This window comes from Notolabrus celidotus, unplaced genomic scaffold (assembly GCF_009762535.1).
Source record: "Notolabrus celidotus isolate fNotCel1 unplaced genomic scaffold, fNotCel1.pri scaffold_157_arrow_ctg1, whole genome shotgun sequence".
NCBI lineage: Eukaryota > Metazoa > Chordata > Actinopteri > Labriformes > Labridae > Notolabrus > Notolabrus celidotus.
In genome coordinates, this window is record NW_023260027.1 from 6,494 (window position 1) to 25,046 (window position 18,553).

Sequence of the window (18,553 nt, forward strand, 5' to 3'; positions counted from 1 at the left end):
AAGAGGATCTATTTTATACAGTCTATGAAGAGGATCTATTTTATACAGTCTATGATGAGGATCTATTTTATACAGTCTATGATGAGGATCTATTTTATACAGTCTATGATGAGGATCTATTTTATACAGTCTATGAAGAGGATCTATTTTATACAGTCTATGATGAGGATCTATTTTATACAGTATATGATGAGGATGGTGAACACCTTTATACAGTGTATGATGAGGATGGTGAACACCTTTATACAGTGTATGATGAGGATCTATTTTATACAGTGTATGATGAGGATGGTGAACACCTTTATACAGTGTATGATGAGGATGGGGAACACCTTTATACAGTATATGATGAGGATGGTGAACACCTTTATACAGTGTATGATGAGGATCTATTTTATACAGTGTATGATGAGGATGGTGAACACCTTTATACAGTGTATGATGAGGATGGGGAACACCTTTATACAGTATATGATGAGGATGGTGAACACCTTTATACAGTCTATGATGAGGATGGTGAACACCTTTATACAGTATATGATGAGGATGGTGAAGACCTTTATACAGTCTATGATGAGGATGGTGAACACCTTTATACAGTATATGATGAGGATCTATTTTATACAGTGTATGATGAGGATGGTGAACACCTTTATACAGTGTATGATGAGGATGGGGAACACCTTTATACAGTATATGATGAGGATGGTGAACACCTTTATACAGTCTATGATGAGGATGGTGAACACCTTTATACAGTGTATGATGAGGATGGGGAACACCTTTATACAGTGTATGATGAGGATGGTGAACACCTTTATACAGTCTATGATGAGGATCTATTTTATACAGTGTATGATGAGGATGGTGAACACCTTTATACAGTGTATGATGAGGATGGTGAACACCTTTATACAGTCTATGATGAGGATCTATTTTATACAGTGTATGATGAGGATGGGGAACACCTTTATACAGTGTATGATGAGGATGGGGAACACCTTTATACAGTGTATGATGAGGATGGGGAACACCTTTATACAGTGTATGATGAGGATGGTGAACACCTTTATACAGTGTATGATGAGGATGGGGAACACCTTTATACAGTGTATGATGAGGATGGGGAACACCTTTATACAGTGTATGATGAGGATGGGGAACACCTTTATACAGTGTATGATGAGGATGTAAACAGACTGTAATCAGTTACAGTGCAAAGAACAAAAAGGTTCCACTTCTGCTACTAAAGGTCACCTGACCAGCTGCAACACGTTAACGCGTCCGCCATGTTGGATGGGACTGTAAACTAAAATCAGTTGAGTTGCCTTTGACTCCTTTATTTGTTTTAAAGTTGTTTTGGGGGATTTTTGGCTTTAATGATGGACAGCTGAAGAGAGACAGGACATGTGGAGAGTGGAGGGGGACATGCAGCAGATGGTTGACTGGCCGGGAGTCAAACCAGAGACCTGTGGCCTTTATACGTGGGGCGCTTAGACCGCTAGGTAGGCCACCAGCGCCCAGCATTTAACTCATATTAAACATTTTATTTTAATCATTACAATTAATAAAAGTACCAAAAAGATGATATTTAGACAGAAATGTTTGAAGTCTGATAATCACATTAATAAGCCGTCGCTGTGACAGTCTGCTTCTTTAGTAGTGATGAGATGAATGGTCAGGTGTTTAGGGAGAACGCCTGCCTCACCTTTTATCACCTGCTCAGGATTCTATCCTAAACTAAAATAACGCTCACCTCTAATACAGAAAGTTACAGCTTTACAGATAGACTAGTGATTTATATCATATATTAATTTGTCTCTTTATACTTCAGGTAAGTTTGTGAATTGTTTTCCAAGTTTATTATCACACAAACAAAAACTCACAGGCACTCAGAGTTTAATAGAAAACATTTATTTACCCCTAACAAAAATTAAATAAAGGGAATCATGGGATAACATCCCGCTGCACAAGAGCAAAAAGGACCTCCGTCATGTTCCACTGTTCACCTCCGCTCATCCAGATTTTAATCTTACCCAAAGGTTTGCACCGAGCACCTCCTACTTCAAACTCCTCAGATTAACATGAAAAACAGTCCGCTATAAAACAACGAAAACTAAACCTCTTTAAATTAAAAGAATAAAAAAAGAAAACTTTTAAAGTTAAAAAAAATTTGTGCAACAAAGCACAAATAAAACATTTTAAAAAACAAAATAAATAAAAAAAACTTTCACATGTGCATCAAAATAAAAAAATGGACAAATTTTAAATGTATTTGTTTTTTATCAGTTACACATAGGGGACACAAAAAGACTCTCACTGATCCTCCAGAAACAGCCTGGAGAGCGAGCGCCCCTCTTTGATCTGCATGCTCACCTGCCGGTCACACCTGGAGACAATATCCGGACTTAAAGAGTCGGATCATCAACGAAACTCAGCATCAGTTCTTATTTCATAAAATAATCTGTGGCTGCAAAAACTCAAAAACTTACATCTTATGTTTGATTTCATTTAACGCTCAGACGGAACAACGTTTACACACGACGCAGAGTTCACCCTGAACGCCACCTCGCCGCAGGGCTGGAGCAAAATCTACACAACGCTCGCTTCTACAGAACACCCCCCTCCATTACAGCCATCCCCTGAGAAGCTACTGGGGAGTAGACCAGACCACTGGATAAAGACCACCACCTCTAAACAAACATCCAGGGTCGGTGGACTGTAGGGGTCTGTGTGTGTCCAGGTGGACTGTAGGGGTCAGTGTGTGTCCAGGTGGACTGTAGGGGTCGGTGTTTGTCCAGGTGGACTGTAGGGGTCTGTGTGTGTCCAGGTGGACTGTAGGGGTCTGTGTGTCCAGGTGGACTGTAGGGGTCAGTGTGTGTCCAGGTGGACTGTAGGGGTCGGTGTTTGTCCAGGTGGACTGTAGGGGTCGGTGTTTGTCCAGGTGGACTGTAGGGGTCTGTGTTTGTCCAGGTGGACTGTAGGGGTCTGTGTGTGTCCAGGTGGACTGTAGGGGTCAGTGTGTGTCCAGGTGGACTGTAGGGGTCGGTGTTTGTCCAGGTGGACTGTAGGGGTCGGTGTTTGTCCAGGTGGACTGTAGGGGTCTGTGTGTGTCCAGGTGGACTGTAGGGGTCAGTGTGTGTCCAGGTGGACTGTAGGGGTCGGTGTTTGTCCACGTGGACTGTAGGGGTCGGTGTTTGTCCAGGTGGACTGTAGGGGTCTGTGTGTGTCCAGGTGGACTGTAGGGGTCAGTGTGTGTCCAGGTGGACTGTAGGGGTCGGTGTTTGTCCAGGTGGACTGTAGGGGTCGGTGTTTGTCCAGGTGGACTGTAGGGGTCGGTGTTTGTCCAGGTGGACTGTAGGGGTCGGTGTTTGTCCAGGTGGACTGTAGTGGTCTGTGTGTTCCCAGGTGGACTGTAGGGGTCGGTGTTTGTCCAGGTGGACTGTAGGGGTCGGTGTTTGTCCAGGTGGACTGTAGTGGTCTGTGTGTTCCCAGGTGGACTGTAGTGGTCGGTGTGTTCCCCACACAGTATGAACGGGCAGATAAAACATGGCAGCAACAGTCACTCTGTGGTCCGGGGGCGAGCCTGATTGGTCCAGCAGAGAGTTGCATTGACATCGCCTCAGCCCGACGCGGCCGCCAAACGACCCGGTTATCAAACATGTAGGAAATATTGAGAGGAGCATGCAATGTTTCCAACAGTGAAAGAAATCTGAAAGGATGCAGCAAAACTAAATCAGGGGACTGACATCGACAGGGATCCACAGGAGCACTGGGACATGGAACAAAAATACTGTAATAAGATGACCTCTCCTTTTTAATCCACTTCAGGAGTTTCTTTATAAAACTGATCAGAGGCCTGCAGTCTGACCCCCTTCATATCTCAACATTATTATTTTCACTTAAACCATTAACAGTCCTAAAATCACTTTCAAAATTCCCTATGTATAAAGATCAGTATCTCATTACTGTACGTCTTACAGTTTAACGTCTTCCCAAAAAAGTGCATTTCTATCAGTACGAACCAATAATTCATTCTTAGTGATGTCGGAGCGCTCGCATTACGTCTGATTCTTAAATCATCTAAAAACGAGGCAGCAGCAGCAGAAGGGATTCTCCTCTGACGACAGTATTTAACTCTAAACACTCACACAACTCCTGTTATTAATCTACCTGCAGATATTCTCACACACAGATATATACCTCTCTGTTAGACTACAACAATCAGACATGATGTAAGAGCAGGAGGACAGCACAACCAAGCAGCTGATGGTTTAAACAGACTGTCCACACTCCAACATGCGTCACTGATGAGGTGAAAGATCACATGCTCTAACAGGAAACTGTGGAACATTAGACAGATGGACTGCATCTCATTATGCCTTAAACACAGGCAGGACAAAAAACAGAGGAATCAAACTACCGAGGGGAAATTAACTTCAGCTGAAAAGAGAACATACCCATACATGTGCACAACGAACATTACTGCAGCGTATCCTTAAAGCTGCAGCGCTGATGCACACTTCCTGTTTCAAAGTAAAAGCCTGTTTTGGTTCAGCCGTGAGCCTGTTGGAACACACCTGTGGTGTGAGTTGATCTCAGGCTGTGTGCATTGTGGGGTTTGGGACTTGTGGCTTGTAGCTTAACCCCCCACATAATTCCTTTTAATGTACCTATCTACCCGCACCCCCTTGTTCCCTATCTTAACAGGCTAATGTAATCGGGGGGGGGGGGGGGGCTGCGGAAGCCCGCCTTGGTAAGTCCTCGCCGTCTCAGGATCCCTGCGCTGCTGTCAGCAAAGTCACTTTGAGCGTGTTGGATTTAGTGAGGTGTTTAATCCCAGAGGTATATCTATATCCCCAGTTAACCCTCCCACACCCACCACCCTCCTCCCACCCTCCCTCAGAGAGACACACAGGGCGCAGGGGGGAAGCGGGCCGTCCGCTAAGGGGAGGATCAAAGCCATGTCCCTCCAGCTCTGGTTTCTCCCCACAATCTGGGCAGTGCAAAGAGTTCCCCAGAAACCCTCCCCGAGAAGAACCTGCAGGGACAACAAGCAGAGGACACAGACACAAAATATGAGGAGACTTGAACAACAGTCCTGATGGGTTCAGGGAGACCACATAAAACCGTTTCAATTCTGGATCAGAAAAATAGTTTGGGAACAAAATGTATCATTGTTTATCAATGAGCTGGGTGTGTCATCACTTCCAGAACTGAGGCTGAACTGCATGTCAAACACATCAGGACATTTCGTACCTAATAGATCCGTCCTGTGTGAACGGGGGGGTAATGGTTAGACACCATAACAGGCAGACAAGCGCTCCTTCAATAGAGGAGGAAACTGCTCTGAGAACTGCTGCCAGTTCTCCTCCCCAACCTGCTCCTTGAAGCCATGAAGGATCTGGAAAAAGAAGAACAAACAAATTAAGGAAAGGGTCAAAGCCTCTTCAAAATGCCAGATATCTAACTGACTCTGTCCCCCCCTGTAACGACTGCTCAGAACTGCTGCTCTGTCCCCCCAAACAGCAGGCTCTGCCCACAGACTCAGACCCTGAAGTCATCCGCAGCATGTGGTCAGATTTCGAATGTCTGATGAGAGATCATCACAGAGTGTGGGGAGCCGCTGTGATACACGGGGACAAAGAGCTGGTCACCTAAGAATGGGCCAATGAGAAGCACTCACCTTATAAAACATGTCTCTCAGATCGTCTTTAGGGTTGACCCAGGAGGCCACGGCGTCACAGAAGAAAATAAAGTCCTGCACGGAACAGAGGAGTTACTGCACTGCAGACTGAACAGAGGCAGAGCTGCTTCATCTCCATCAACTCACCTGCACCACACCTGCTGGGTTCACCCCGATCATCACACAGATCCCCCTGAAGGCAGAGTCCTTCTCCTCATTATCTCTGATGTTCCTCAGCGACGTGCACCTGAGGACACAGGCATTCATTCTGTAAGTCAAGTCTTCTTACTTCTACATGAGGAACATGAGACAGATCTTATACAGCTCAACAAGCTTCATGATGAACAGACGCTCACACATGACTCACCAAGGTCTGATGAACTGCTGCAGCTGTGGGGCCACCTCCTGAGGACAGACATATCCCAGTCTGCCAATCGTGATGGCTGCACACCAGGAGAAAGAAGGTTTAATATTCACAGAGGTTAAACACACAGACTGTTCAGGGGACTACAAGCAGCTCAAGAGTTACACACACGCATGCACACACACAGCAAACCACATGCTCCACACACATGATCAGATCCAGAATCTAATTCAGACTTCCAATTCAGTCCCACATCTCAACTTATCCTGTGTGTGTGTGTGTGTGTGTGTGTGTGTGTGTGTGTGTGTGTGTGTGTGTGTGTACCTGTGTTTTCCAGCAGAGTCTTGGGTGTGTTGGGTCTGTTGATGATCTCCACCAGGTGTGGTAGAACCATGCTTACATACGGCTGCATCTCTGCACCTACAGACACAATGAGAGAGTCAGCCGTCTGCAGTGGGAGACATTGACCTCTGAACTCTGCTGTGAGACGGTCAGTCAGAAGTCAGAAGGGAACCATGAACACAAAAATGTTTAAAAATAAAAAAAGGTACATCTATGTTCTTTCTAAATCATTTTGCACGTATAGCACCATCAATTTCATTCAAGCAGAATTTGATGTTTAAGAAACTTTTAGAGTGAGTTTACAATCCTCAGGTTCCCCCCACACACACACACATACACACACACACACATACACACACACACATACACACACACCCTGGCCATCTCTGTTTTTAGAAGCCTGAGTGAGGACAACATGAATCAAGATGTTCGTCTGAGCTTCAGATGGTGCCTGTTAAAAATCTGTCCCTACGTCAGAGACTATCTCTGCTGGTGTCTCTACACTCACCGGAACAGTCCCCTGTCTGCTGCTTCACACTCCTGCCTGTAAGAACAGCACAGAGGGCATCACTGGGCTGAGGGGACTGAGCACACCTACACACCAACTCCAAGGTCACTTCAGGGACAATCCCACACCGAGCATTAATATGTGTCGACTCGGGACACTTTGTCCAAGATTGGACAGATCATCCAAGCTTACAGGTGAGAGCGGTGAGGTCAGCCGTTTCATAGCTCAAGAGTTAACACACACACACGCGCACACACACAGCAAACCACATGCTCCACACACATGATCAGGCAAAGTTAGAAAAAACAGGAACTATATGTAACGGCCTGAAGAAGACTTGGAACATGAGCTCGAGTAAAACCTGTCGAGCGAACAAGGATGAAATATGATGTGATTAAAGGCTGTACTGGAGGAGAGTGGCGAGCGGCGTGCACTGGAGGAGGCGTGTGCGTGTACACTGATTTTAAGGCCATGAGCTCTGAGTAAAGGAATCTGGATCAGAAACTTTAGGAACAAAACTTTTCATTCTCTTTCAATGAGCTGGGTGTTTCATCATGTCCAGATACCAGGCACCTCAAATATAAAACTCATCAAATTATAACAGAGTAACATTAATGTAATAAAAACTAAATACACATAATTAAATTAATAGATTTGAAAAACCTAAATTAAATAAAGACTCACTAAAGACTGCACACACTCACCCATCTGCATAGAGATCTCTCCGATGGCCCAGGTGGCGTTGTTACACACCGAAATAAACTCCGGGTTCAGATTGAGGCCGAGGATGGGCATGAACTCAGCTGGAGGAGAAACACACGTCACATGACCGTTATATCCTCTGAATCACACGCACGCGGATTTATGAAGCCTCTTTTGATTTACACATAACACCATCTCTAACGAACACAAGCAGCTAACCAATCAGTGCAGGCGGACCCCCAACTGTCAAGGACAGGTGATAAGCTCCTGAGGTAGAGACACTCACCAATGCAGGGCTTCACATGCAGGAAACAGGCCTTAGTCAGATCTCCAAGCAGAGCGAAGGAGCTCTGCCTCACCTCAGGCATCGTGTCCTGAAACACACCTCTACATGAATATACACACACACCTCTACCTGAATACACACACCTACCTGAATATACACACACACCTCTACCTGAATATACACACACACACACACACACACCTCTACATGAATATATACACACACACAACACACCTCTACATGAATATATACACACACACACCTCTACCTGAATATATACACACACACACACACAACACACCTCTACCTGAATATATACACACACACAACACACCTCTACATGAATATATACACACACACACACAACACACCTCTACATGAATATATACACACACACACCTCTACATGAATATATACACACACACACACCTCTACCTGAATATATACACACACACACACACACACACACCTCTACATGAATATATACACACACACACACACACACACACACACCTCTACATGAATATATACACACACACACACAAACACACCTCTACCTGAATATACACACACCACACCTCTACCTGAATATACACACACCTCTACATGAATATATACACACACACACACCTCTACCTGAATATACACACACACACACCACACCTCTACCTGAATATACACACACACCTCTACCTGAATATACACACACCTCTACATGAATATATACACACACACACCTCTACCTGAATATACACACACACACACCACACCTCTACCTGAATATACACACACACCTCTACCTGAATATACACACACACCTCTACCTGAATACACACACACACCTCTACCTGAATATACACACACACCTCTACCTGAATATACACACACACCTCTACCTGAATACACACACACACCTCTACCTGAATATACACACACACCTCTACCTGAATACACACACACACCTCTACCTGAATACACACACACCTCTACCTGAATACACACACACACCTCTACCTGAATACACACACACACACCTCTACCTGAATATACACACACACCTCTACATGAACATATACACACACCACACCTCTACATGAATATACACACACACATTACCTGCATGCACTGGAAGAGCAGAGTCATGATGTTGGAACGGGCCACCAGCTGCTCCACGTGACCCCCGAGACCCTCAGCCAGACCGCTCAGCAGGTCCAAGGCCACGATCATAAAGTCCTTATCAGGAGCCTCATACTGGTCTGGATGCTGGTTGTACATCTGTACAGAGGGGACAGACAGGCTTTAACTCTGTGTGTGTGTGTGTGTGTGTGTGTGTGTGTGTGTGTGTGTGTGTGTGTGTGTGTGTGTGTGAGAGAGAGTGAGTGAGTCTGTGTGTGTGTGTGTGTGAGAGAGAGTGAGTGAGTCTGTGTGTGTGTGTGTGTGTGTGTGTGTCCCCTCACCATGGCCTGAGCTAAAGTCTTCTGGACGAGTGTGACACAGCGCTGATACACGGGCTCACAGTAAGGCAGGAAGCCGCTCTGCAGGGCGGTGGCCACTGACGACAGACACTGAGAAACAGAGAACATGCAGGTGAGATCAACCCGTTCCCACCTCCTGAGGCGAGGTCGACCCGTTCCCACCTCCTGAGGTGAGATCAACCCGTTCCCACCTCCTGAGGCGAGGTCGACCCGTTCCCACCTCCTGAGGTGAGATCAACCCGTTCCCACCTCCTGAGGCGAGATCAACCCGTTCCCACCTCCCGAGGCGACGTTTTATTCCTATTCATTTGGGTCGTTTCGATGCCAGAAAGGTCGGTTTGGCAAGTTTAGATTTCCACTCTGGGAATAATTGAATACATTAAAAGAAAATGAGGAAACTGACCTCTAGCAGGGGGAAGAGATCTTTGTCTTCATCCTTCAGTTCATTCCACTTTGCAATGAGAGGTGGCATCAGCTTCTGAATGTACTCCTGAGATCAGATATGATGAAGGTAAAGACGAGAGAAGGAAACCACATCAGCTGTGAAATACACACCTGGAAGCTCCTGCTACACAAGTTTATTTATAAAGCACCATTCATACAAAGAGCTATTTCAAATGCTAAGCTAACAACCATGTGCAAACATTAGCGGTTAGCTGGAGCTCAATCTGGGGCTTCACCAAGAACTGAACCCTCAGTCTGATCTCCAGCTGACCAGCAGTGACGGCCCGAATGTCAGACACTAACCGGCTGGTTGAGGTGGTGACCCACTGAGTCCGCCAGAGTTCCTATAGCATCGTACAGGATAAGCAGGTTCTTGTGTTGGTACTTCCCAAACGCAAACACCAGAGTGTCCAGGATGAAGCTCAGGTACGGCACCAGTTCTGTGCATGCCTCCTCTTCAAGAGTGGCAAATGCACTAAGAGAAACGCAGAGGCCATTGAATTACTCAGACTGTTCTGTTATTCCATCCATTCAGGGAGGAATGAGAGGAGCAGGGTGTGGATCAGACAACAATATGGGAACAGAGTGTATCAGTGTGAATCAATGAGCTGGGGTTTTCATCATATCCACAAACAGGGGATCAGACAGGAGCCAAGAGTGTGACACTGCTTACCTGCAGGCAGCCTCCTGCACCCTCTTGTTTCCATCCAGGATGCGTTTGAGAAGCTCTGTCATGAGGGGTTTAAGGTAGGAGTCGGGGGGCTGGGAGACCACCCAGTGTGCATAGCGACTCAGAGTCCAGCAGGCGATGGAGCGCACCAGAGCCTTTTTGTCACACAGGCACTGGATGAGGTGAGGGATGAGCTCCGGCAGGTATGGCACCATGCCCTGCATGCAGCCTGAGACATTGAAGAGAAAAGATGATCAACAAATCTGAAATTATCTGACATTTAAAAAGTAGAAAGTGGACTGTGATGGTCTCCGGGACTAAATCTGCTCCGATATCTGCCAAAGGAATCTGGATCAGAAACTTTAGGAACAAAACTTTTCATTCTCTTTCAATGAGCTGGGTGTTTCATCATGTCCAGATACCGGGCGCCTCAAATATAAAACTCATCAAATCATAACAGAGTAACATTAATTTAAAAAAACACGATGTCATTTTATACTTTACACACCTGACCCGTCTCACCTGACCCGTCTCACCTGACCCGTCTCACCTGACCCGTCTCACCTGACCCGTCTCACCTGACCCTTCACCCATCCCCTGAAAAAGGTGAGTAAAAGGACAGAGAGCCCTGTTGCACTGTGAAGTCCTACCTTCAGCTATGGCCCCTAACACCAGGATGCCAGACTCCTTGATGACCCAGTCAGGGTGGAAGAGCAGACCCTTCAGGAGTGGCAGAAGGTGAGGCAGCAGCTCGTCACGAAACACGTTGGCCAGCACATCCAACGCTGCAGCTGAACATTTACCTGAACCAGGAGGAGAACAGGTAGAACCACCGTCACTTGCTTATCTGCTGCCAGCGTGCCGGAACCAGCGTTCTGAATGTATTGAACACTTACGAAGGTTCCAGTCAGACAGCGTGTCATCATCATCATCATCATCTTCATCATCTATGTCCTCGCCCTCTTCGCCCTCCCCTCCTTCGTGCTGCAGAGTCACAGTGCGGGACTTGTGGAAACGGGGTTTGATGTCCTGATCGCTGTCCGGTACAGCCTCATCCTCCTCCACGTCACCCTGGAGAAACAAACCTCACCTGATCACTCACAGTATCTCTACGGGACACTGAGCGGGTTTCATCATCACTGCTACAGTAGTGGATGCAGAGAGCTTACCTTTAATAATATGATGTCTATCTCTGAATACTTCATCCCATTCACCAGGATAGGAATCAGTCTGTGAACAGCAGAGAGAGAGGACTTGTTATTCTATGTCCTAAAACGAGTAAGGGTAAAAAAAGATGATTATTAACGGGGCTCACTGCATCAGGTGTCCTGACAGCACCTCCTTACAGATGGGCTGCTCTGCTAAAGTCAGCCAGAACTCGCAGGCCTCCAGGGCAACGTTTTCATCGGGGTCCTGGGTTCTCTGCAGCATGTACTACAGGACAGGAGAGGAGACAGGAGAGGAGACACAGGAGAGGAGACACAGGAGAGGAGAGAGGAGACAGGAGAGGAGAGAGGAGACAGGAGACACAATGAGCTGCTGCATCCCTGATAAAAGATTTAGGACTGAGAGGAAAACAGCTGATTACACATCTGGATCAGAAACATAGGAACTTTAGGTATCACTGTGATTCAATGAGCTGGGTGTTTCATCACGTCCAGATGCAGGATGAACTGAAGTCCATTTAAGGAACCCTGCTCAGTGAGACTTGTTGACCTTATCGGAGGAACAGTCTTTAATGGGTGTTTTATAAAAACACTACACTGGATCCATTAGCAGATCCGGTCTTTATGACTGACAGTTACCTGGATGATGCTGTGCATGTGGGGGATGAGGCGGTCGATGCGGACCTCCAGTAACATGACCAGGGCTCGGCACACGTTCTTCCTAACCTCAGAGTCCTCGTCTGCTGCCAGCGCAAACAAGCTCTGCAGAGAACAGGAGGAAAAACAAGGAGTTAATATTTGACAGGCATATTCATCTCACGAGGCGACGACAGAAGCACACGCTCACCTCTATGAAGGTGTCGATGTTGTCCATTAGGGCCTGGGCTCTGCCGATGATAAACTGGTTCACACAGGCTATGGCATGAGACCTGCAGGCAGCAAGGAGAACACGTCTTTCAGTGAAGTAGCCACAAACAATAGCTTCACGAAATCAAACTCAGCCTGTTCACCTTCAAATAATCAAAGTATTTCAAACCTAAAACAGTCAACAAGATTTGTAATAGTGTGGATAAAACTAATATTACTTTATGTCAACAACATCTGTCTGAGCCAAGACTCTGCCTTTAATAACACACCCTGTAGTGAAGCATTGATTAAAGAAGATGAGAGCGAGGGGTCAGAGACGGAGAATCTGCATCACACAGCTTAAACACGTCAGATGTTATTGTAGACACCATGATGGACGACTTTCAGAGTAAGTCCTGTACCTGATCTTTGGGCTGCAGTGCTTGAAGAATTGCAGGAACTTGGGTATCATGATGTTCAGCGGTCTGTTGAGAGCGTCGCTGTCCAGCAGCTCGGATGAGTCCTCACAGATCTTCTGCAGCGCTCCAAACGAGCCCTGGGACACAGAGAGGCTGTCAGATCAAAAATGCAAACATACGGGGACACAGAGGAGAGAACGACAGCGCATCAGAAACCAAGGCAACAGCTACCGACTGTCAGCCGAGTGTTAATAGAGTCATTACAGTCAGTGACATAAGTCTGTTCTCAGACAACAGATCCTTCACCAGAGGAAAGTGAGAGTTATAGATCATCTTAAGATGGAACTAAACCAAACCACTGAAGAGTGTGTGTGTGTGTGTGTGTGTGTGTGTGTGTGTGTGTGTGTGTGTGTGTGTGTGTGTGTGTGTGTGTGTGTGTGTGTGAGTGTGTGAGTGTGAGTGTGAGTGTGAGTGTAAGTGTGTCATTCATATCCTATGAACTACAGAGAAAAGGTCAGATCAGGGTCTGCGCAGACCTCGCAGGTGTTGTAGTCCTCCGAGTTGAGCAGGTTGCAGAGCTGAGGCAGCAGCTCGGGCCACGTCTGCAGCTCTCCCTTCGAGGCGATGGTCGTGATCAGGATGCCTGAGGGAACAGGACATGGTGTGAGCGGACCTCAGGTAGTGATTGATTATTACTAGAACCAGCAGCTCTGGATCAGACAGTATGAATACAGAGACCCTCACTGACAGTCAGGTGGTTTTCAGGTCTAATCATGTCCAGGAGGAGAACAGCATTAATACTGCACCCTCTCAAACTCACCAATAGTGGCCCGGATGAGCGGTGAGGGGTCTCCGATGTTGTTGAGACATTCCTGCTTGATGAAGTCGGCCACAGTTGGGGGAAAGTTCTGATAGTGAGCTTTCACATTGTTCTTCAGGATCAGACCACTCAGAGAGCGGGTCGGCTCATCTGACAGCAGGAGGAGAGAAGGTCGAGTTACAACCGAACACAGATTCAACGCGTTTACAGGGAGGAGTCTGTGACCGTATGAACCAATCAAACCTTCTCCTGACCTCACCAAACATTCAGACTCTTCTTTACCAGTTTAAAAACTGTATTCAACACAGACGCCATCACTAACAGATCAAATACTAAAACATTCTACAAGGAAGACACTCGTTCAACAGAAGTAAAGAAATACACCTGCTGCTTCTCACCTTCCGTTTTGAGCCGCGTCAGGACGAAGATGAGATAGTTGTTGAAGTCTGGAAACTGGTTGAGTTGTTCGAGTTTCTAACTTTGAGTTAAGAATCGTTTCAGTTGATTTGACGAGTTCAGATGTTTTAAAGACGCTTAAAAAGGACAGTTTATTTAAATTAACTCCGAGCACAGCTGAAATAAATCAGACACAGAATCCATGATAACAGACCTTTACCACGGTAACGGACCTTTACCACGGTAACGGACCTTTACCGCGGTAACGGACCTTTACCACGGTAACGGACCTTTACCGCGGTAACGGACCTTTACCGCGGTAACGGACCTTTGCCGCGGTAACGGACCTTTACCACGATAACAGACCTTTACCACAGTAACGGTCCTTTACCACGGTAACGGACCTTTACCGCGATAACGGACCTTTACCACGGTAACGGACCTTTACCACGGTAACGGACCTTTACCACGATAACGGACCTTTACCACGATAACGGACCTTTACCACGATAACGGACCTTTACCACGGTAACGGACCTTTACCACGATAACGGACCTTTACCACGATAACGGACCTTTACCACGGTAACGGACCTTTACCACGGTAACGGACCTTTACCACGGTAACGGACCTTTACCTTTAGGCATTAGTGCTCTTTAGAGGTTACAGACCCCCCCCCCAGGTGGAATACACTCAGATCAGACCTCTGATCACATTATGAGCATCACGCTCGGACTGTGGGAGGATACTTGTTGGACCGCCCTCTGAGTGACCGTGTTCGGAGACTGAGAGTCTTTGAGCAGCTGGAGGACCTGCTGGAGTCCCTGCTCATCTGGCTGCCACTCCATCCTAATGAGAGAACACACAGTTTAGATGCAGGCTTATATTCCTGATATTAAGGGGACAGACTGAAGGGGGACTGACCGAGAGAAGGGGGCCTAACCGAGTAAGGGGGGACTGACTTAGTAAAGGGGGGACTGACTGAGTAAAGGGGGCTGAGTAAGTGGTATTTGGATCAGACAGTATGAATACTAACACCATCAGAAGAGTCAGATGTTTTGACTGCATCACTTCCAAAGTCCACGTTGTTGTGTGATCTAAAGATGTGGTGGATCCTCAGAGTCCGTTAGACTCGCTGATCCTCGTCGTTATTTAAGATGCATTTTTAAATATTTGGAAGATTAGCTCCTCAGAGCAGTTTAGGAGATGTTAGATTCAAAGTGCATCTCAGGACTGTTGACATCCTGCCGCACACGGTACGCAGACACGTAGAACTTTTCGGACCATCTAATCCTGAATGGTTTTGTTGCGGTTAGGATCTGAAAAGCAGACTTCATCCAATCCACAAACCTCAGAGGTTTGGGACCAGTTCCATGTCTGTAAGAGTGTACAAAACTCGGAACATGGACTGGTTGGTGTGGGCAAACTGGTACTGGTTTGAAAGGGGTTAGGCGGCCCTGACCCGAGTGTCTGATGGAGCACATGGTGTAACCGGGCAACAGTCCTTGAGACACAGAGCGGAGACGGACTACACCTTAAAATCCAACCAGCGCCACAAAAACAGGAACACCAAGGCCAGCTAAAATCTCTGACCCGGCTTAGCACTCTAATCCTCCCCCCACCCCCACGCCACCCGGTCCCACAGCGGGGTGCTGCGTTCAGGTGCTCCTCTGATGGACCCATTTCCTCAGTGCCCTAATGTGTTTCCAAGCTTTCAGTCTCAGAACCAGACTTAGTTTAGATTAACCCTTTAGTCTAGATTAACCCTTTAGTCTAGATTAACCCTTTAGTTTAGATTAACCCTTTAGTCTAGATTAACCCTTTAGTTTAGATTAACCCTGTAGTCTAGATTAACCCTGTAGTCTAGATTAACCCTTTAGTTTAGATTAACCCTTTAGTTTAGATTAACCCTTTAGTCTAGATTAACCCTTTAGTTTAGATTAACCCTTTAGTCTAGATTAACCCTTTAGTTTAGATTAACCCTTTAGTTTAGATTAACCCTTTAGTTTAGATTAACCCTTTAGTCTAGATTAACCCTTTAGTTTAGATTAACCCTTTAGTTTAGATTAACCCTTTAGTCTAGATTAACCCTTTAGTCTAGATTAACCCTTTAGTCTAGATTAACCCTTTAGTTTAGATTAACCCTTTAGTTTAAGGGTGGCCGAGGCTCAGGTGGTGTTAGCTTGTTAGCTGTGTAGCTAGCAGGGCCTCGGCGTTAGACCGGATGATGAACCTGGTCCACGAGGCCTCACCTGAAGACGGTCCGTTGTGGACTCAGCAGTCCAGTTGTCTAAACTTAAACTCGGTGAACATTAATGAACGTTGGATGAGTTGGTCTTCGGGTTCAAGTTCGGCTCTGCTCGGTAGAACTAGACTGGATGGTCACAATGTGCCAGATTTTCCGACGAATACTGCTTCCTATCGACATGTGCTACCAAGCGGCTCTGCTCATGCGCAAAGCCTCAGTCCGTCAGTTGATAGAAGGCCGAATCCTCCGAGTCTGAAGTTTTATAAGAGATCATCAAACACCTGGTTCTGTCGGTTTACAGGATTCTGAAATAAAACTACATTCAGAAATAAAGACTGATTTAATCTCCGGGGCGCGCTTTAACACGGCAGCTAATCTCGACATTACACCGGCAGGAAGAATACGCATTCCTCTTGGTATCACCTCACAATCCTGAACCACACAGAGCCCAGGTACCAGCTGGGGCTGATCACAGGTAACAGCTGGTCCCAGGTAACACGGTGGATCATCAGAGACTGTTCATGAAGAACTCAGGGAGCACGTTTTAGCCGTTAGCCGCTAAGCCCTTAATGCTAATGCTACTAGCTTAGCTGAGTGACGGACTGTCGCGAGGAAATCCCTTCTGTCTTCTGTCCTCGTGAGGAGGAAAGAGGAGAGAGGAGAGAGGATTTAAAGGTGTATTAGAGGAGAAACCTGTAACTCACAGTCTGTCCGTTAGAGTCTGTTCTCGGGTTCAGGCCTCTGCCTCGGTCGGGTCCTCTTGTTTAAATGAACACGCCGACTGGAACTGACCCATAAAGGCTTCCGTTCGGGACACACTTCCCTAACTCACGCGAGATTACGGGAAACTCTCGTTTCCTTTTCTTCTTCTTCACTTAGATTTCCGGCAGACTTGATGCTTTGCGGCACGTTACTGCCCCCTTCAGTCCGATCTTGGTATCCCTTTGAGGTTCTCCAGTTTTCAGATTAGTGGTCCTGTTGAGTCCAGGACTGCTTTCAGACCTGGGACTAGTTTTTGGGTGGATTTAGTAGCAGTCCCAAAGTCACTTTCTGAACATGATGAAGCAGTGTCCAGCTGTCCCCTGTGCTGGTTACAGTATGTTTTACCTGCTCTGCAGATGTCTGCTCATGTTCTCCATCTTTATCAGATCCCTTCAGTCTTTGGTTTGTATGAGGAATAATGTTGACCCCTCTTTTCACTGTGCTTTAATGTGTGTGTGCTTTGAGGACAGTCGAGGTTTATAAGTGCCTCCTTATCTGCCCTGGCCTTCTCTTTATCAGTGTGAAGGGACAGCAGAGAGGTCATGGTGTTTCTCCTCTATGGAAGAGCATCTTTCTCTGGACCCATCTCTGCTGGCTTTCATCTGTTACCTCTTCACTTAGCTCTTCTGAATCTTCGGTTTTAAATGGTCTCCTCGCTCAGGCTCTCCTGTTCACCTCTTCTTTCTTCTAATGAGAGATAAACGTCAGCATTATCTTTAAGGCTGTCCCAGTGTTGGCCCCACTCTGAACATACTTACATTTATTTTCACACATTTTTTCTTTATAAAAATCACTTGTTGCAAACATTCCTTCATCCTCTGAAACGTTTACTTTTCCTGTTGACTCCTGACTGTCGACGTAACCCCGCTCAGTATCTGATGTATCCACAGTGTCTTCTCCTACACTGAATACTACCACCAAGCAGCAACCTCCGGGCTGAATGTGAAGCGTCCACTTGAGGGTGGCTGCAGAAACACAGGAAGCCACATACACACCCATTCAAAGAGCCAATCTTTAAATAAACATGTTTACCGCCTGGTTTAAAAAACAGGTCTGAAGAGCTCATTTCTCTGTCAGCACACACTGTATGGGGTGACTTATTTCATAACTTGGCAGTTCAGAAGATATTAAACTTCAAAATGTTTACACCTTAAAGGGCGTGGCTGACTAGATTGACAGGCGGGAACACTGTAGCTGTTAGCGAGGAGGCTGAAGGCCCGCCTCTTTACCTCACCCTCGCTCCACAGAAGTTAGGTGAAGTCAGCATTTCCAATATGGCCGACAATCGGCTTCAAAACAGGGCTTCGGGAACAGACGGGTGACGTCACAGAGATCGTAACCTAGTCACAGCTTTCGAACACTATAGACTTTATACGCCAGTCACCTCCCAAACCGTACGACTCCAACGCAGATGAAGT

General features: G+C 46.4%; 1 protein-coding gene and 1 non-coding gene across 3 annotated transcripts; both read right to left on the reverse strand.

Moving 5' to 3' along the window:
- Window positions 1-1,892: 1,892 nt before the first annotated feature.
- Window positions 1,893-17,199, reverse strand: LOC117808810 (transportin-2). 2 transcript variants are annotated; one of them, XM_034678471.1, is made up of 26 exons: window positions 17,078-17,199; window positions 14,875-14,974; window positions 14,127-14,202; window positions 13,729-13,878; window positions 13,445-13,551; window positions 12,912-13,045; window positions 12,491-12,572; window positions 12,283-12,405; window positions 11,793-11,911; window positions 11,647-11,707; window positions 11,374-11,548; window positions 11,128-11,280; window positions 10,481-10,706; window positions 10,111-10,282; window positions 9,767-9,853; window positions 9,346-9,453; window positions 9,005-9,163; window positions 7,889-7,976; window positions 7,605-7,703; window positions 6,901-6,936; window positions 6,375-6,470; window positions 6,054-6,129; window positions 5,834-5,933; window positions 5,687-5,761; window positions 5,260-5,404; window positions 1,893-5,041 (listed from the first exon to the last, which is right to left on the reverse strand). In XM_034678471.1, the coding sequence occupies exons 2-25, from the start codon at window positions 14,971-14,973 to the stop codon at window positions 5,297-5,299; spliced, it is 2,709 nt and encodes a 902-aa protein (XP_034534362.1). In that variant the 5' UTR covers window position 14,974; window positions 17,078-17,199; the 3' UTR covers window positions 1,893-5,041; window positions 5,260-5,296. The 2 variants fall into 2 exon arrangements, with proteins under 2 accessions (XP_034534362.1, XP_034534363.1); XM_034678472.1 differs by lacking the exon at window positions 6,901-6,936 and having other exon boundaries at window positions 1,939-5,041.
- Window positions 15,136-15,202, reverse strand: LOC117808820. Its single transcript, XR_004630399.1, has one exon. It is a non-coding gene; the product is annotated as a small nucleolar RNA SNORD41 (small nucleolar RNA).
- Window positions 17,200-18,553: the final 1,354 nt, after the last annotated feature.